Below are 17,640 nucleotides of genomic sequence, written 5' to 3'. Positions count from 1 at the left end.
GGAGGGAGGGTTCGGAGCTTGGCTTGGGTCCTCCCCAGTTCCCCCCGGACTGTCGGAGACTTGGGCCGGCCGGACGCCCCTTCTGGCACACTCCCTGGGCCAAGCGCTCACGCACACATACAAACACTCACACTCCCCTTTTCCTCCCTGGCGCCCTCTCTCCCATCCTTCTCCACCGAGCGCTCGCTCGCGCTCTCTTTTTCTCTCTCCTAACACACACACACACACATACCCTGTGGTTCACACTCGGGTCCTCTCTGCCCCCGCGCTCTCCTCGCACCCACCTGCTCCGCAGAGCCCTGGGCACACCCCTAGGTCGCGCGCCCCCGGCGCTCCCGGCGCGGACTGTCGCAGCTAGAGGGGGCGGCGTGCTCCGGGGTGAGCGCCCCCGCTCCGCCCCTCCTCCCTCCCACAGGGGCGCTCCCGGTGCCCAGTACCGGCCGCTCAGCCGGAGTGGACGCTTGAGGCCATGGTGAGAGCGCTCGCCCACCACGGTGCCCGCTGAGGCCATGCCGCGCCCGGGGCGCCCCTCCGGCGCCCGCCTGCGCCTGCTTCTGCTCCTGCCGCCGTTGCTACTGCTCCCGGGCAGCTACGCTGGCAACCTGACGGTGGCCGTGGTGCTGCCTCTGACCAACACCTCGTACCCGTGGTCTTGGGCGCGCGTGGGACCGGCGGTGGAGCTGGCCCTGGCCCGGGTGAAGGCGCGGCCGGACCTGCTGCCGGGCTGGACAGTCCGCACGGTGCTGGGCAGCAGTGAGAGCGCGCTGGGCGTCTGCTCCGACACCGCCGCGCCCCTGGCCGCCGTGGACCTCAAGTGGGAGCACAGCCCCGCGGTGTTCCTGGGCCCTGGCTGCGTGTACGCCGCCGCCCCCGTGGGCCGCTTCACCGCGCACTGGCGGGTGCCGCTGCTGACCGCCGGCGCCCCAGCCGTGGGCTTCGGAGCCAAGGACGAGTACGCGCTGACCACCCGCGCGGGACCCAGCCACGCCAAGCTGGGCGACTTCGTGGCGGCGCTGCACCGACGGCTGGGCTGGGAGCGCCAGGCGCTCGTGCTCTACGCCTACCAGCCGGGTGACGACCAGCCCTGCTTCTTCGTGGTGGAGGGGCTGTACATGCGGGTTCGCGACCGCCTCAACATCACGGTGGACCACCTGGAATTCGCCGAGGGAGACCGCGACCACTACACCATGCTGCTGCGCACCGTGCGGCGGAAAGGCCGAGGTGAGAGGCAGGGCACACCCGCCTGGCCGCTTTGCCTCCGGGCCTTCCCCGGGACTTGACCTCTCTCCTGGCTGCGCCAAACGCCTCCTCCTCTGGGCCCTTCATTCCTGCCTCGGCCTCCTCCGCCCTGTCCACCTCTGAGTTTCTATTTCCCTGTCTTTCTCCACGGCTCCCTCTCTTCTTCCTAGACTCACCTCCCCACTCCCTTGTCTCCTTCCCACCGCCTCCTCCGGAGTTAACAGAGGTAAAAAAGGCCTCCAGCTACCACCCTGACACTTGGTGGGGCCCCGGCTTAATTCCTAGCCCTCTTTTTCTCCCCATTTTCCACCTTTTCCCAGCAGCCTCCTTTCCCTGCTCCAGCTTCTCCTCCCGGAGCTCCCATATGCCGTCTCCTCTTCCCGTCCCCTCTCCAGCTGGCCCTCCTCTGCTCTCCCTGCCCCACACCTCACCTTCCTCACCTTCAGCTCCACCATTCCTGCTCTCCCTATCTGGCCTCCTTCCTCCTCCCCCTCCCACCACCTTCTCCCTCGGCTTTCTCCTGCTTAGCCTAGACTGAGCCAGGAGTTCCACTTAACCACCGCAGGGTCTCTGAACTTCCTCCCCTGGGCCCCGCCAGCTTCAGTTTCTCCTCCACTCCCTGACACCCTGGCTTCCCTGGCTTCTCTCTCCCCAGTTATCTACATCTGCAGCTCGCCGGATACCTTCAGAGCCCTCATGCTTCTGGCCCTGGAAGCTGGCCTGAGTGGGGACGACTATGTTTTCTTCCACCTGGACCTCTTTGGGCAAAGCCTGCAAGGTGCACACGGCCTTGCTCCCCGCAGGCCCTGGGAGAGAGGAGATGGGCAGGATGTCAGTGCCCACCAGGCCTTTCAGGTGAGGGTCCAGCTTGGAAGCCCAGGCTGTGGGGCTCTGGGTTCCTGCGCATCTTTTCCAGGTCCTGGGTGCCTCAGTGTCTGAAAGGATTCCAGAAAATAAATTATTGATTCTTGTAGGGAGTTACATAACAGAAGGGCAGGGGGCTGGGGCCAGAGGTACATAGAGGGTCGGAGGACTTCAGAACTAGGAGGCTAAAAATATGAGAATGCCCTTGAGGCGGGATAATATTCACATCCCGAGGACCATCAGGACTTAGAAATGCCATCCCAGTTCATTCCCTGCTTTGATGCAGGCAGCACCTCAGGCAGGACATGGGGTCCAATCTGACCTTGAGCTAAGCAGAGGTGCCACTCTGGGATGTGGGCACTCAGGGTACAGGGAGGACCAGAGTCAGCATCCAACCAGCTCTCCCCTCTCCTCGACTCCTTTAGGCTGCCAAAATCATTACATATAAAGAGCCGGATAATCCCGAGTACTTGGAATTCCTACAGAAGCTAAAACGCTTGGCCCTTGAGCAGTTCAATTTCACCATGGAGGATGGCCTGGTAGGAGGGTGTCCTGGGCCCCGAATCTCCACTCCAGGGCCCTCTGCTGGTCTCTGCCCTGCTTTCTCAGCCTCCCTCCTCTTCCCAGGCCAGCCCTTCTTTCCCTTCCCTTTGCTCCCCTGTCTCTCCTGATGATGGTGGGCGGCCCTAACAATTGTTCAACCTCTGAACCTCAAATCTTTATCAGTAAAATGAGGATATGTCCTGCCCCATGTGCCTAGCAGCTGTACACAGACGTGTCTTCTAAGTAGTGAAATCTCTCTGTCCGTACATGGGTGGGGTTGTTTTTGCCCATCCTCTTCCAAGTTCCCATTACCTCCCATTCCCTGCCCCACATCACCCCACTCTGCACCCCTCATACTTCCCCCACCAGCCCAGCTCTACCTGCCCCTGCAGGTGAACACCATCCCAGCGTCCTTCCATGATGGGCTCCTGCTCTACATCCAGGCGGTGACGGAGACTCTAGCACATGGGGGAGCTGTCACCGATGGGGAGGGCATCACTCAGCGGATGTGGAACCGAAGCTTCCAAGGTCAGAGACTGCAGGTGGCAGGAATGGGCTACCCTGGGGCCCCAGGCAGGAGGCAACAGGAAGCCTCTAGGCCTGCAGTGCAGGTAGTCACTTATACACACCAGTCTCTTCCTCTCCTCCAAGCTGCCTTTAGGCTTTGTTCCCCATCTCCCTAGAGTCATCAGGAAGTCTTCTTAAGTGCCCAACACTAATCATTCCTGCTGATGACACGTCTGTCTCTTTTATTATATATATATTCGGAGGGCAAGACAGACAAGATCAAAAGATGGAGATGAGGTCTGGAGTCCCTGAACTTCCACTCTCAAAACACAGCCATCATCCTCCATACCCCCAGGTGTGACAGGATACCTGAAAATGGACAGCAATGGAGACCGGGAGACCGACTTCTCCCTCTGGGATATGGATCCTAACACTGGCGCCTTCAGGGTAAGGTTGTGCCCCCCAAGAAGGCAGTGCCAACTGGGAGTGACATCTCACCTTCCCACCTCCCTGCATAAGAGCGAACCCTGGATAAAAGCAATCCAGCCAATCTGGAGGAACAACAGAATGATAGGGACTCAGGTGTTGTCCTTAGGGAGCTCCATGTGTAAGAAGGGAACACAGCCCTGCCCTCAGCAAGCCCCATGTCTCTGAAGGTAGGCAGGATCCCCTTCCAGCAGAGACAGGCTATATTCAGAAGGAAGAGTATACGGTTTAGGCCTGGGAATGTGGACTGAAAACACTGCCTTTTTCTATTTTCTGGGTGCTTCAGTCCCAGATTACAAACTTCCTGAGTGTGGGCCTGTGATTCTATATAGAATATAGAAGCGCTTAAGTCACTTTCAAGTTTGTCCATTCTGATAACATGGGGCGTGGGTATCAGGCTCTCTGTATCCAGTCATGCCAGGGGCTCGGTGAGCTGTTGACAGTGCAGACACAGTCTCTGGCAGCGGAGACGGGGTAAGTGAGGGGGAGGACTGCTACCCTGGACAGGAGGCCTCACCAAGGGCCCTTGCCCACCCACCACTCCTGCCCCGCCACAGGTTGTTCTGAACTTCAATGGGACTTCCCAAGAACTGGTGACCATGTCAGGGTGCAAACTGAACTGGCCCCTGGGGTATCCACCTCCCGATGTCCCTAAGTGCGGCTTTGACAACGAGGACCCAGCCTGCAACCAAGGTGACTGACTGCCCCTTGCCTTCCTGGCCTCCATTCTGGAGACACTGCATGCTTCCTGTTCGGGGAGTCGAATAGGTGCTGCTCTCTGGCACTGAGGGTTTCCCGCAGAGACTCTGCCTGCCTTTTTTGTCCCTTCGTCCACCATCTGAGTTCATTGATTAAATATTAAAAAAGTGCTGGGACTTCCCTGGCAGTCCAGTGATTAGGACTCCACGCTTCCACTTTAGGCATGGGTTCAAATCCCAGTCAGGAGAGGAGCCTGCACGCCATGCAGTGCGACCAAAAAAAAAAAAAAATTATATATAAAAGAGTTATTTCTCCTGTCCAATGTCTATCTCACATCTCTCTTGCTGCAACTCGGTCCTCCTCTGTAGACCACTTCTCCACCCTGGAGGTGCTGGCTTTGGTGGGGAGCCTCTCCCTTCTCAGCATCCTGATCGTCTCCTTCTTCATATACAGGTGAGCCTGGGGATGAGGGTGGTGACTGAGGCTGGAAGGCCCGGAGAACCAGTAGGAGAGGAGGTGGCAGGGACCCAGAGTGGAGAGGAAGGGTTGTAGCGACAGCACAGTAAGACCCAGGGAGATGGGGGAGAAAAGAGACTTAAAAGCGCTAGCACGAAGGCGGGGAAAGGGCTTCCCAGGTGGTGCTAGCGGTAAAGAACCCTCCTGCCAATGCAGGAGACTTAAGGAGGGACCAGAGATAGGATTGGCCAAGGGGGTCTGGGAGATCCAAGAAGGAGCGGATCTGTTGGAGCATCATAGGATGCGGGCTCTGGGCTGAGGCTGGTCTAGCCTCCTTTCCTGTTTGTACAGACCAGATGGGAAGCAATGTGTTGGACCCATATTAGCTGAGCAAGGATGATGGCTCGGCCATGTACCAGGGGCTGAACCCAGAGCAGAGGAGAGAGATAAGGAAGACTCACTCCTGCCTTCTGGTGGGAGGCTGACAGGTGCAGGAAAAGTTGATGACAGAGGGAAGCAAGGAGGGAGAGAAGAAAATCAGGGCTGGTCGAGCATAAATTGTGTGCCAGGCACTTCCACACACCTTTCTTTTCATTCTTTTTTTTGATCTTAATTTCTTTTATTTATTTATTTTTTGTTTTTTTAAATTAATTAATTAATTAATTTTTTATTTTACTTTACAATTCTGTATTGGTTTTAACAATGCTTTGAAGTAAACATCAAGACCCCCAGTTTCCACATGAGGACATTTAGACGTGGATATGAGACTCAGAGAAATGAAATGACTACCTCAAGGTCCCCAGTGAGGCAGAATTTCACCCAAGCCTCCTGACTCAGAGCCGAGAGGCTGTAACTGCCCCACCCATCTCTCAGCTCCTGCAGAGATCCCAGGGCTCTGAGGAGGGGCTGCTGAGTACCCCCGCCCTGGGTCAGGGGCTCAGACGTGGGCTCAGGTGCAGGTTTCATGCCCCAGGAAGATGCAGCTGGAGAAGGAACTGGCCTCAGAGCTGTGGCGTGTGCGCTGGGAGGACCTGCAGCCCAGTAGCCTTGAGAGGCATCTGCGGAGTGCAGGCAGCCGGCTGACCCTGAGCGGGGTAAGAACTCCACTACCGGGGCGAAGGGGGCTGAGCTGGGGACAGGTATGGGGGCAGCACCTGACGAGTTAGGGTAGAGAGCAAGGTTCTCGTCCCAGCTCTGCCTTCACTTGCTATGTGACCTTGGGCAAGTCACATCCCCTCTCTGAGACCATCTCAGATAATGATTACATCCACAGAGCCTCCCTCACAGTTCAGTAATAGCATATGTGAAAGCACTTTTTTTTTTTTAAAGTAAATAATGAGAACCTCCTGTCTAACACAGGGAACTTCTAGTCAATGCTCTGTGGTGACCTAAATGGGAAAGAAATCTAAAAAAGAAGGGAGAGACGCGTACATCCATTTGATTCACTTTGCTGTACTGCAGAGACCGACACAACACTGTAACGCAACTACCCTCCAATAAATTTTGTTTTCTAAAAAGTGAATAAATGAGGAAAGGATTTCAGGATGAGCTGAAATTCCCCACATTGACGTAGGGTGACAGGATGAGGCAGGGTGACACAAAGATAAGGCAGGGTAGTGAAGAGCAGCGCTCAGACGGCTGGGATGGAGAACTAGGCCCCCTGGCTGACCATCCCTCCTGCACTCCACCCCTTCAGAGAGGCTCCAATTATGGCTCCCTACTGACCACAGAGGGCCAATTGCAAATCTTTGCCAAGACAGCGTATTATAAGGTAAGTCTGGGTAAGACCACTGGTCGTCCGGATGGGGCAGGGCTGTACTCTGATGGAGGACTGGGGAGGGTCTTAGGGCAGCGGTGGCTGTCAGAGCGGTGGGGTTCCCAGTGCTGGGCTCTTTCCTCACAGTGACCACCTCCACTCCTTGCTCAGGGCAACCTCGTGGCTGTGAAACGTGTGAACCGGAAACGCATTGAGCTGACACGGGAAGTCCTGTTTGAGCTGAAGCATGTAATGTGCGGAGGGAGGGAGGCAGTGGCCTGGGAAAGAATCTGGGGATACAGGGAGGTTGGCCCACAGAAGCGGCATGTTGGGACCTCAGCGTATCCTAGGAAAGGGTGGGCCCTAGAGCCGTGGGATGGGCCCTTGCACATTGTGAGTAGAATCACAGATGGGAGAAGGGCTACTGGAGATTTCCTAGGGGCTCCCCCGGATGGGCTTAGGAAGCAGAGGGAGAAGGGAGCAGATTTTGGGGACAGGTTCTTTCGAACAGGAGTGGGTGGGAATCACAGGAATCATAGAATGTCTGGAGAGACTACATCAGGACTTAGGAAGAGTGAGGGGTCCCTGAGGGTAGGGGCGATTTGGTGAGGAGTGAGGTCTCTGCCAGGCTCTGATGCTGGCTCTCACCTGCAGATGCGGGATGTACAAAATGAACACTTGACCAGGTTTGTGGGAGCCTGCACTGATCCTCCCAACATCTGTATCCTCACAGAGTACTGTCCCCGTGGGAGCCTCCAGGTGAGGGTGACAAGGGAGTGTCAGGGCACCTGGGTCCAGCCTTTGACTGACCATAAGGGCGAGCCTCTCCTTTTTCTGACCTTTATTTTCCCCATCTGTAAAATGGAAGTGGGGGAGGGTGGTGGCACTAGAGTAAATACGAAGCTTTGTTCCGTTCTGCCAGTTTATGTCAGCGGGACCCCTGCACTCCTCCTCCTGGGGGCGCGTGCAGGGTACAGGGCTGACTCTCACTGCCCTGCAGGACATCCTGGAGAATGAGAGCATCATCCTGGACTGGATGTTCCGGTACTCGCTCACCAATGACATTGTCAAGGTAGGTCGGGTAGAGCACACTGGGTGTGGGGCGAGGGGCCAGGCAGGCCTCTTCTCTGGCCCTGGTTGGAGGTCCCACTCAGACCCCTGCCTCCCCGAACTTCCCAGGGTATGCTGTTCTTACACAATGGAGCCATTTGCTCCCATGGGAACCTCAAGTCATCCAACTGCGTGGTAGACGGGCGCTTTGTGCTCAAGATCACTGACTACGGGCTGGAGAGCTTCAGGGATCCAGAGCCAGAGCAAGGACACACCCTCTATGCCAGTGAGCCCCACATGACTCTGACCCTTAATCCCTAAGGCCAGCACAACCCGATGGGGAGACTGATGCCCTGGCCTATGATGGGCTCGGGCCCACCTTTCCTGACTCCCAGTTCAATTCATCATCAGTAGAAAGCTGAGTCCGATGAAGTCATCTCAAGCCCCTTCTAGCTCTAGCACCCCCTATTTTGTCTCCAGATCAGCCCAGCCACATCCTTGTTTCCTGTCACCCCTTAGCTTTGGGCCCTTCACCCTGTGACTCCTGACCTCTGACCCACAGAAAAGTTGTGGACAGCCCCTGAGCTCCTGCGAATGGCCTCGCCCCCTGCCCGGGGTTCCCAGGCTGGTGATGTGTACAGCTTTGGGATCATCCTTCAGGAGATTGCCCTGAGGAGCGGCGCCTTCCACGTGGAAGGTTTGGACCTCAGTCCCAAAGGTGAGAGGACCACACTTTCCCCTAATGCTGCCACACTCCACTGAGCCTAGCTCCAGAGAGACGGAACCCTGGAAACGCTGCCCCCTTCTCCCCCACTGTGGCCACTGACCCTGAGCACGGTTGGCTCAGGTCCCTGCGGGGCTTCCCTGGCCCTTGCCCTGATCCTGGGCTTCCCCACCTCGTTACTCAACAGGCCCCTGGCTGTACCCATCTCTCATCCTCTCTCCCCCCACCACACAGAGATCATCGAGCGTGTGACTCGGGGCGAGCAGCCCCCCTTCCGGCCCTCCCTGGTCCTGCAGAGTCACCTGGAGGAACTGGGGCAGTTGATGCAGCGCTGCTGGGCCGAGGACCCACAGGAGCGGCCGCCCTTCCAGCAGATCCGCCTGATGTTGCGAAAATTTAACAGGTTGCTGACGTTAGCCCTGGGCCGTCCCAGCCTCCTCCACCCACAGCAGCCACCATGTATCCCACACTTAAGTCTTATCCCTGTGGTGGTAGAGCCCATGCACAGCCCCCCAGACATAGCCTGCTCCAGCCCACCACAGTCCCGCAGCCCCCTTTGTGAATACTGGAGGACCCTGTTGCTCCCACAGCCACCCACTTTTCATACCAGTCTCCTCCCTGGCCCCTTCTCCCCAGTCTTCACTGGTAAGCAGAGTAAATGGCCTTCCACCTCCTCCCCTTGCCTCTCTGTCCCCCCTGGGAGCTCCCACCCATCCTTTGATCCTCTTTCCCAGTGTGCTCTATGGGGGCCAGTTCTGCCAGGCACACCCCTTAGCTAGTCTGTGCCCTCACTCTCTTCTCAATTGATCCTTGTTCCTCTCTACCTCCTCTGTGTGCAACTGTGCTAAGTCACTTTAGTCGTGTCTGACTCTTTGAGACCCTATGGACCATACAGCCTGCCAGGCTCCTCGGTCCATGGGATTTCCTAGGCAAGAATACTGGAGTGGGTTGCCATTCCCTCCTCCATGGCATCTTCCCAACCCAGGGATCGAACCCTCGTCTCCTGGGTCTCCTGCATTAGCACACAGGTTCTTTATCACCAGCACCCCTTGGGATGCCCTCTATCTCCTCCACCTCCTTCTAGCCTACTTGTGTTCAACAAAATGAGCAAAAGAGCCAATACATCTGAAGCTTCAGACTTGACCCTGGGGGACTCAGGGCTGAGTTGGACTTTCTTCCTACCCTCTTCCTGCACTGCCATCCTGCTGTGCCCTCCAACCCTGAACGTCTCCAGGGACTCTGCTGCAGTATAAGCTAACTTAAGTCTTGGTAGGGTGAGAGCCTGGGGTGGGCACTGCAGGGTTGGGCATGCTGCTCCTCTCTCATCACCACCCCCTCTACCACCCCCCTCCCCAGGGAGAACAGCAGCAACATCCTGGACAACCTGCTGTCACGCATGGAGCAGTACGCCAACAACCTGGAGGAGCTGGTGGAGGAGCGGACCCAGGCCTACCTGGAGGAGAAGCGCAAGGCCGAGGCCCTGCTCTACCAGATTCTGCCTCAGTGAGTGCCCGTGCTTGGTGCCCCCACCAGCCCTGCCCTGGGCCCGGCTCATCTTCTGATCCTGCCCCTGTCCCTGACCCCTCAGCTCAGTGGCTGAGCAGCTGAAGCGTGGGGAGACGGTCCAGGCGGAAGCCTTTGACAGCGTCACCATCTACTTCAGTGACATCGTGGGTTTCACAGCCCTATCAGCAGAGAGCACGCCCATGCAGGTGAGTCAGGCACAGCTACAGATGTGAGAGCAGCCAGCTGTGCTGGCTTCTCATCTCCATCTCACAGGTCTGCCTTCTGGGTCTGCATTTTCCACCTGAGCCCAGGTGGGGTCCCTTACGCCTCACCCCTTGTGGATTCTCTTTTCTTCCAGGTGGTGACCCTGCTCAACGACCTGTACACTTGCTTTGATGCTGTCATAGACAATTTTGACGTATACAAGGTGAGTAAAGATGGGAAGGGACAGACAGTTGTGGACAGGGTTACAGAAAAGTGAAGGGTAGAATGACATAGAGCCTTAAGAGAGGACTACCCTGAAGAGGGAAATGGCAACCCACTCTAGTATTCTTGCCTGGAGAAGTCCATGGACAGAGGAGCCTGGTGGGCTGCAGTCCATGGGGTCACATGACTGAGCATGCGCGCATGAGGGGGGTGGCAGGAGATGGGTTGGTAGCAATAAACAGGTAGAACTGGAAAAAAAAAAAAGGAGAGAGAAGACCAAGGGATATGGGCAAAGACATTGTCACGAGGAGGTGTCACGGGGAGACCCAGGAACCGCCAGAAAAACCGGGCAAACACAACGGCTGGTAGACGGGTGGACTAGGAGACAGTGCCCTCTGACAGTGCCCTCTGGGTGATGGCCCACACTGGGAAGAGAAAGTTGGAGCCCTCAGGTCCTGCACTCTCTCGCGACCCTCACAGGTGGAGACCATTGGTGACGCCTACATGGTGGTGTCCGGGCTCCCAGTGCGGAACGGGAGGCTGCACGCCCGAGAGGTGGCCCGCATGGCCCTGGCGCTGCTGGACGCGGTCCGCTCCTTCCGCATCCGCCACCGGCCCCAGGAGCAGCTGCGCCTGCGCATTGGCATCCACACGGGTGAGACCGCCGAAAGATGGGAGACCAGCCCTAGCTCTCTCCAGCTCTCCCTACACACGCGCATACACCTACACCTCCCCCCCCCCCCCCCCCCGCCGACACACACACCCCTGGGCTCCCACCGACCACAGATCCCACCTGCTGCCTCTCCTGGGGCACCCTGCCCTAGCCTCACCCAGGTCACCCTCCATTCCTCCCACCTACTCCCCTGAACTGGTGCGCTTCCACTCTCTCAGGACCCGTGTGTGCCGGCGTGGTGGGGCTGAAGATGCCCCGGTACTGTCTCTTTGGGGACACAGTCAACACTGCCTCACGAATGGAGTCTAATGGGGAAGGTACTCTGGGTCCCCTGGGTGGGACAGGGAGGGCAGGGGAGCTGTCGTTGCCCGCCTGGAAGCCGATGCCTTCCACTCCCTGTTCTCTCTCTTCCCGAGTTGCCTTCTCATAAGGGTTCAACCTGGCCAGGTCACCTTGAGTCTAATCAGAGACGCAGGTCCCAGCTGCCCCCTTTGCCAAATGACTGAAGTCTTTCCAAACTAACCTCTGACAGTTTCCAGCGGGAATCTTACCTTTAAGGCCCTCTTGGGTGTGGTTAAGAGGGCTTCAGAGCAGCCCACTTGGTGTGAATCTCAGTTCTACAACTGATGTTTCATGTCAACTTGCTACACCTCCCTGAACCCCTGTTTTCCTTATCTGGAAAATGAGAATTAAACATCTACCTCAGAAGAGTTATTTGAGAAAGTCATGTAACATGACTAGCACGTAATTGTTGTTCAGCTTGTCTGAGCTTCAGCTGTTTATCTTTAAAATGATGATGTCTTGGGGTTATAAAAAAAACACAGCACAACCCCTGGGACACAATGGGTACCTGATAAATGCTTGCTCCCAGCTCTTCCCTTAGGCTTCCTTCCTGTTGATCTGCTTCCTGCTGTAGTCAACACAATTCAATTCACCATTTATTGAGCAACTACTGAATACCAGGCCCTGGAATACTAAGATGACCTAAACTACAGTTTGCTAGGGAGTCAAGGAAGGGCTGCGGGGAACAGTAGTCAGGAGGCCTGGGCCTGACCTCAGCAGCCTGCGCAGCTCTCCTCTCCAAGGCCTGAGCTCCCTCAACTCTAATATGAGGGTGCTGAGTTAAAAAATGATGATAGCAACCAATTGTACAGTGCCTCCTAAGTGCCAGATTCTTTTAAAATACTTTATGAATAACACTGAGTTTAATCCACACAGGAAAACTTTGAGATGGGTCTTGTCACTTTCAGCATTTTGTAGACAAGAAAAATGAAGCACAGAGAGTTAATATTACTTCCCCAGCCGAGTGTCCAAGCTCGGGTTCGTACTAGGCAGCGCAGGCTCCAGTGTCTGAGCCCTTGACCTCTACACTCTACTATAAGCTGTGTTGTCCAATATGGTAGCCTCTGAGGCATTGCATTTTATTTATTTATTGCATTTTAACTGTATTTCATTTTAATTACAATTTAAATAGCCACATGTGACTAGTGGCTCTCATGGTGTTATGTGGCTAGTGGCTATCATAACACAGCTCTGGAATTCTTAGGGCAAGCCCTATGTGGTCAGACACCATGTGGAGTGGGTGGGACTCTGAACTGGGAGGCTTTCAGGACTAAAGGAAGGTAGGGGAGCATCTTTCTAGCCCCACGGCCCCCAGTCTCCTGCTCCCAACTCTTGTATCTCTCGTCTCCCTTCTCCTACCCAGCCCTGAAGATCCACTTATCTTCTGAAACCAAGGCTGTCCTGGAGGAGTTTGGTGGTTTCGAGCTGGAGCTTCGAGGGGATGTAGAAATGAAGGTAGAAAAGAAAGTCCCTGCCCTCACGACCCCTTGAGGTCCCTGCAGGGCTCACCTTCCCCCAGGCCCCTTCTCAAGCAACCATCCCCATTCCCATAATTTGGGAAAGTGGATGTATCACTCCCCACCCCAATGTCCTCTTTTTTCCTCCAGGGCAAAGGCAAAGTTCGGACCTACTGGCTCCTGGGGGAGCGAGGGAGTAGCACCCGAGGCTGATGTGGGTCCCCTCCCGGCCTTCCACTCCCCCCCTTCCCTGGGCTGGAGATGACAGAGAGATGCCAGCATCAGCCCGTCCACAGCAACCCCACATTGCCAAAGGAGTGGCTTGAATAGCTCAAATGTGCTGACCCCAGTGGAGACACCAGATACTACCTCTGAAAGAGGACTGGTATGGGGAGAACTTGGAGCCCACAGGACGGGACCAAAGCTCACAGTCGTGCCCAGGGAACACGCACGCACACACACACGTAGGCACACACACTCACTGTCTGCCCTCTCCCAGGCCAGGCCAGGTTGGGATGTGGATTCCTGAGTCCTCCTGCCCCTCCCTGTGCCCACTGTGACTATTATGGGAGAGGTGGGAGAGCCCCCTGAGTGGGAATAGAAGGGACCAAAGATGAATCTAGGCTGGGGGAAGCCCACATCTGGGCCGAGCCCACATGGGCCACAAACACCCCGAATCTCCCAGGACCCGACACAAGACGTTCAGCACACAGGGGAGAAAGGGAAGTACGGAGGGCTGTGGGCTTGCATGCCTTGCTTCTCCTGTGAGTGGAGACCATTAAAATCTTTATTCCAGTGACGGTGTCTTTTCTCGAGCCAGGGTTGCCAGGAAACACAACCATATTCTCTACTCTCAGCTTTATATAAGACGTTTCTCAAGCTGGCAATTTAATATGTGAGAAAGTTCCCTTCATCTTTGAGGAACCAGTGTAACAGCCTATGAGTGACCCCAGCAGTGCTGACTCTGTTGGTCTCAGGATCTGTTTACACCCTTAAGAACTACTGAGGGCCCCAAAGAGCTTTTATGTGGGTTATATCTATGGATATATTCTGTATTAGAAATTAAAACAAGTCTTTATTAACTCATTTAAAATAACTTTAATAAACCCATCACATTAATTTTTTACTGCTTTATCAAAGATATTTTGAGAGAAACTGGCTTTTTTTTTTTTTTTGAAGATTACAATGACTGCCTTGATTTATGCTAAGACACCAGCCTTATCAGTGCACATAACAACACAGTCAATAAAGTAAATAAAAAACTTCCCTGGAAATCCAGTGGTTAAGACTCCATGCTCTTGATGCAGGGGCACAGGTTTCATCCCTGGTCAGGGAACTAAGATTCTGTGTGCTGCTCAGTGCAGCCAAAAAAGGTAAAATAATATATAATTAGTAGGATTATGGGGAAAAAAACTTTTTTTTTTGGCAATGCTGCACAGTTTGCAGGATCCTACTTCCTCGACTAGGGATTGAACCCAAGCCACAGCAGTGAAAACACCAAGTCCTAACCACTGCACTGTCAGAGAATTCCCATGAAAATCTTTTTGACCTCATCCATCCCCTGAAATGGAGAAGGAAATGGCAACCCATTCCAGTATTCTTGCCTGGAGAATTCCATGGACAGAAGAGCCAAGCAGGCTACAGTCCATGGGGTTGCAAAGAGTTGGACATGACTGAACTGACTGTCTGAGCAACATCCCCGAAAGGATCTTGGGGACTCACAGAATCTGTGGACTACACTTTGAGACCTCTATTTGCTCTATTACCCAATGGCCAGCATACAGTAGGAATATAATGAGTGCAGACTGAATGGGCAGTCCTGGCACCTGCCCCAGGAAGTCTGGGAGCCAAGAAGGAGGGTGGGGTGGGAACATAGGGATCCCCTTTTACCTCAGTTGAAATGTGGGAACCTTTTACCTCAGTTGAAATATGGGAATTGTCTACCTGCCCATCCAGTCCCCTGACAGTGTAGGCAAATGTGAGTGATAGTTTACAACTCTCAGTGGGGCTAAGGGCCCTCCTTTCCCTGCTCCGGCCACCCACCCCACCCCCTTCCTGAGCAGGCAGGCAGGAATGTGAATGCGGGGGAGAGGTGGCTGCAGTTTCACCTCCCCCATGGGGAAAGAAAGTGCCAGACATTTCTTCAGTACCATCCATCAAGTGCAGACAGGCCCCTCCTCCGACCTCGGCAAGCCTCTTCCTGGAGGCCACGCCCAGCGGCACTGGAGGTCAGGATGGTCCAGGGAGAGCTTGGAGGTCTGCTTTGGGGCCAGCGCTCCTTGATACACAAGTCGCTGAAGAAAGGATAAATTGTCCTCCCTTTGTCTAATGAGTCTTCTAGATATCCTGTGCTCCCTGCCCACCCTTTTTGGCCTCAGTCAGATTTGACTTATTGGGAGAGGGACCTAACACAGTCAAGTCCTCACCCTCCACAGCTGGGGACAAATAGCTCTGGGAAGGCCTAACACAGAAGGGTGGTTGCCTTGGTAACAGGCAGCACATCCAACTTCCTGATGGGCCCTCGTGGCCATGTTGACTCCCAAACCCCCATTCCACCTCCCCCAGGGTAGTGACAGTCCCAGAAGAGAGAGGAAACGCTAAAGAGAACTGTGGGCCTAAGAAGTCAGATGAGGGTGGAGGTTGGGATATCCAGGAGGGGAGACTTTGGGGAGGGGAGACTGCAAGAGATGAGGTGGGGAAGGAAGCGGGGAGCTGATAGACTGAGGAGCCCCAGTCAGACAATTGTAGGAAATTGCCGGTCAGATCCTTCCGGGGCAGCCTGGCTCCGCTGCGGGCACTCGGAGGGGAGGGGGCTGGGGGAGTGGGTGTGAAGACAGGCCAAGGGAGTCGATGACTTCAGTAGCTCGAGAACTTTCACTGGAACTGAGGAGATTTCCTTCCGCAGTTAGGCCCCCGAAGCCAGGAAGGACTGGGAAAGCCATTATGAGGGGAGGTGGGGGGCGGGTAGGCCGGTAGGGTCTGAGGGGAGCAGTAGCGCCCCCCGCCTGCTAGCAGGGGAGACGGATTTGCGCCGGGACCTCCGCCCACGTGGGAGGGGCTGTCTAGCCTCGCTTGAGTTTCGCCGGCTGTCCTGCAGAGTAGGTCTGGGAGGGTGGGACGCAACAGGGTTTCCCTGGAGTATGATAAGAATAATAACAACAGTCATCATTGGCATTCGATTGTGCCTTGCAGTTGACCAAGGCTTTCACATACATTAGCTCATCAGCCCACGTGACAACCCTGGAAGGGGAGGGAGTGCAGCTGTGGGTAGGAGGGCCCACTGTAGACAGTGTGCAGAGGGAACCGGCGGTGCCAGAGCCTGGGACCCGAAAAAAAAAAAAGCTGACAGAAAAAGACAAATATCTTCACACACCACGCCCCCCTCCATCCTCTTCTCTAGGTCGAAGAGCTTGGGTAGTTTATTTATTCTAGCAGTACGTTTAGTGATGATGTTTTTAAAATGATCCCCTGGAGAAGGAAATGGCAACCCACTCCAGTATTCTTGCCTGGAGAATCCCATGGACGGAGGAGGTTGGTGGGCTACAGTCCATGGGTCGCAAAGAGTCTGACACGACTGAGCGACTTCCCATACCTTTCAGGACTGATCCATGGAATCTAATCAGCAGCAGAGGCCAGTTTTGCAGCCTGAAAGTAATTTTTTTCTTTTTAATTGCAAGAGTTGTAAAAATACAAAAATAAACTAATCAACCATTAAAAAAATAACTAATGCTGTTCAGGGAAGATTCCAGGCGAGGTGTTTATCATCAAGATGCTGATAAATTTGGATGCTGATGAGGAGGATAAGGCCTTAGAAGAGAGATGGTGTGGGGCAGGAACCCACTTAACTGTAGTGCTAACTGCAGGTGTAGTGAGGGGATAAAACCTTACCCACCCAGTTCCCTATCATAGATTTCACCCGTGAGTGAGTGGTCAGGCTGGTTGCCCTGTAAGAATCTTTCCATAGCGAAGATTCCATAATCAGATGCATCTGAAAATCACTATGACACCTCTTCTGGACTTAATGCATCCCACTGTTTCTATCTGCCTTAGGCTTTCAAATGTGGATAGCACATGGCATACATTGACTATTGATAATGTCCTGTGATCAGGTCAGCTTATCTTATCTCAACCCACCAAACTCCCAGCAGGCCAAGACCAGGCCATCATACAATATAGAACTCAGGATTCAGAACTGGAGCAACCTCAAACCTCTAGTAAGTGAGAGGCATTATGATGCTGATTAAGAGACTAATTCTGGATTCAAATTTCAGCTCCACCTAAAATATATATTTTGGCCTCACTGTGCGGCATGTGGGATCTTAGTTCCCCCACCATGGATTGAACCTGTGCCCCCTGCAAAGGAAGGGTGGAATCTTAACCATGGGACCTCAAGGGACAGCCCTCTGCCACCTATAATCCAAGTAGCTTTGGGCAAACTTCTCAATTTCTCTAAGCTTCAATTTTCTGCTCTAACGTGGTGGTTGTTGTTCAGTCGCCAAATCACGTCCGACTCTTTGTGACTCCAAGCATGCCAGGCTTCCCTGTTCCTCACCATCTTCCGGAGTTTACCCAAGTTCATATCCATTGAATTGGTGATGCCATCCAATCACCTTATCCTCTCTCGCTCTAACATGGGAATAAAGACCCACCCCATAGGGTTGCCTGGAGGATTATGTTTTTTCCCATCATATCCTTAAAACACTGAAGGGCAGGTAATAGGAACTCATTAAGTTTGCTGCTATTATTAAAAGTCTATATTATGCAAACTATAATGCTAAATGTAAGGAATTACTGATACCCAGGAACAGTTGTAAGTGAAATGCAACATGATTAGACCCCCTCAATGAGAGGTAAGATCTAAAAATCTTAGAAGAAAAGCTACAGGTTATGCATTTCAACCACTTATCTGAGA

At 54.3% G+C, this 17,640-nt stretch overlaps 1 protein-coding gene across 1 annotated transcript; it reads left to right on the top strand.

Moving 5' to 3' along the window:
• On the top strand, positions 1–14,006 carry NPR1 (natriuretic peptide receptor 1). The gene is made up of 22 exons (XM_040230507.1): positions 1–1,221; positions 1,895–2,094; positions 2,529–2,642; positions 3,039–3,174; positions 3,509–3,600; positions 4,197–4,332; positions 4,707–4,791; positions 5,768–5,888; positions 6,491–6,565; positions 6,722–6,799; positions 7,205–7,309; positions 7,551–7,622; positions 7,730–7,886; positions 8,163–8,318; positions 8,559–8,727; positions 9,681–9,827; positions 9,913–10,036; positions 10,189–10,257; positions 10,737–10,911; positions 11,148–11,246; positions 12,635–12,726; positions 12,879–14,006. Exons 1-22 carry the CDS (start codon positions 510–512, stop codon positions 12,939–12,941), a joined length of 3,177 nt encoding a protein of 1,058 aa, XP_040086441.1. The 5' UTR covers positions 1–509; the 3' UTR covers positions 12,942–14,006.
• Positions 14,007–17,640: the final 3,634 nt, after the last annotated feature.

The sequence above is a fragment of the Oryx dammah genome, unplaced genomic scaffold (genome assembly GCF_014754425.2).
Source record: "Oryx dammah isolate SB20612 unplaced genomic scaffold, SCBI_Odam_1.1 HiC_scaffold_28, whole genome shotgun sequence".
NCBI lineage: Eukaryota > Metazoa > Chordata > Mammalia > Artiodactyla > Bovidae > Oryx > Oryx dammah.
This window is presented reverse-complemented; position numbering and strand designations above follow the sequence as displayed.

Excerpts from the sequence above, each read along its gene's own strand:
- NPR1 (XM_040230507.1), top strand. The coding sequence starts at position 510 with ATGCCGCGCCCGGGGCGCCCCTCCGGCGCCCGCCTGCGCCTGCTTCTG. Across the intron at positions 5,889-6,490 it reads GCCGGCTGACCCTGAGCGGG|AGAGGCTCCAATTATGGCTC; the intron begins GTAAGAACTCCA and ends CCACCCCTTCAG. Across the intron at positions 7,887-8,162 it reads AGGACACACCCTCTATGCCA|AAAAGTTGTGGACAGCCCCT; the intron begins GTGAGCCCCACA and ends TCTGACCCACAG.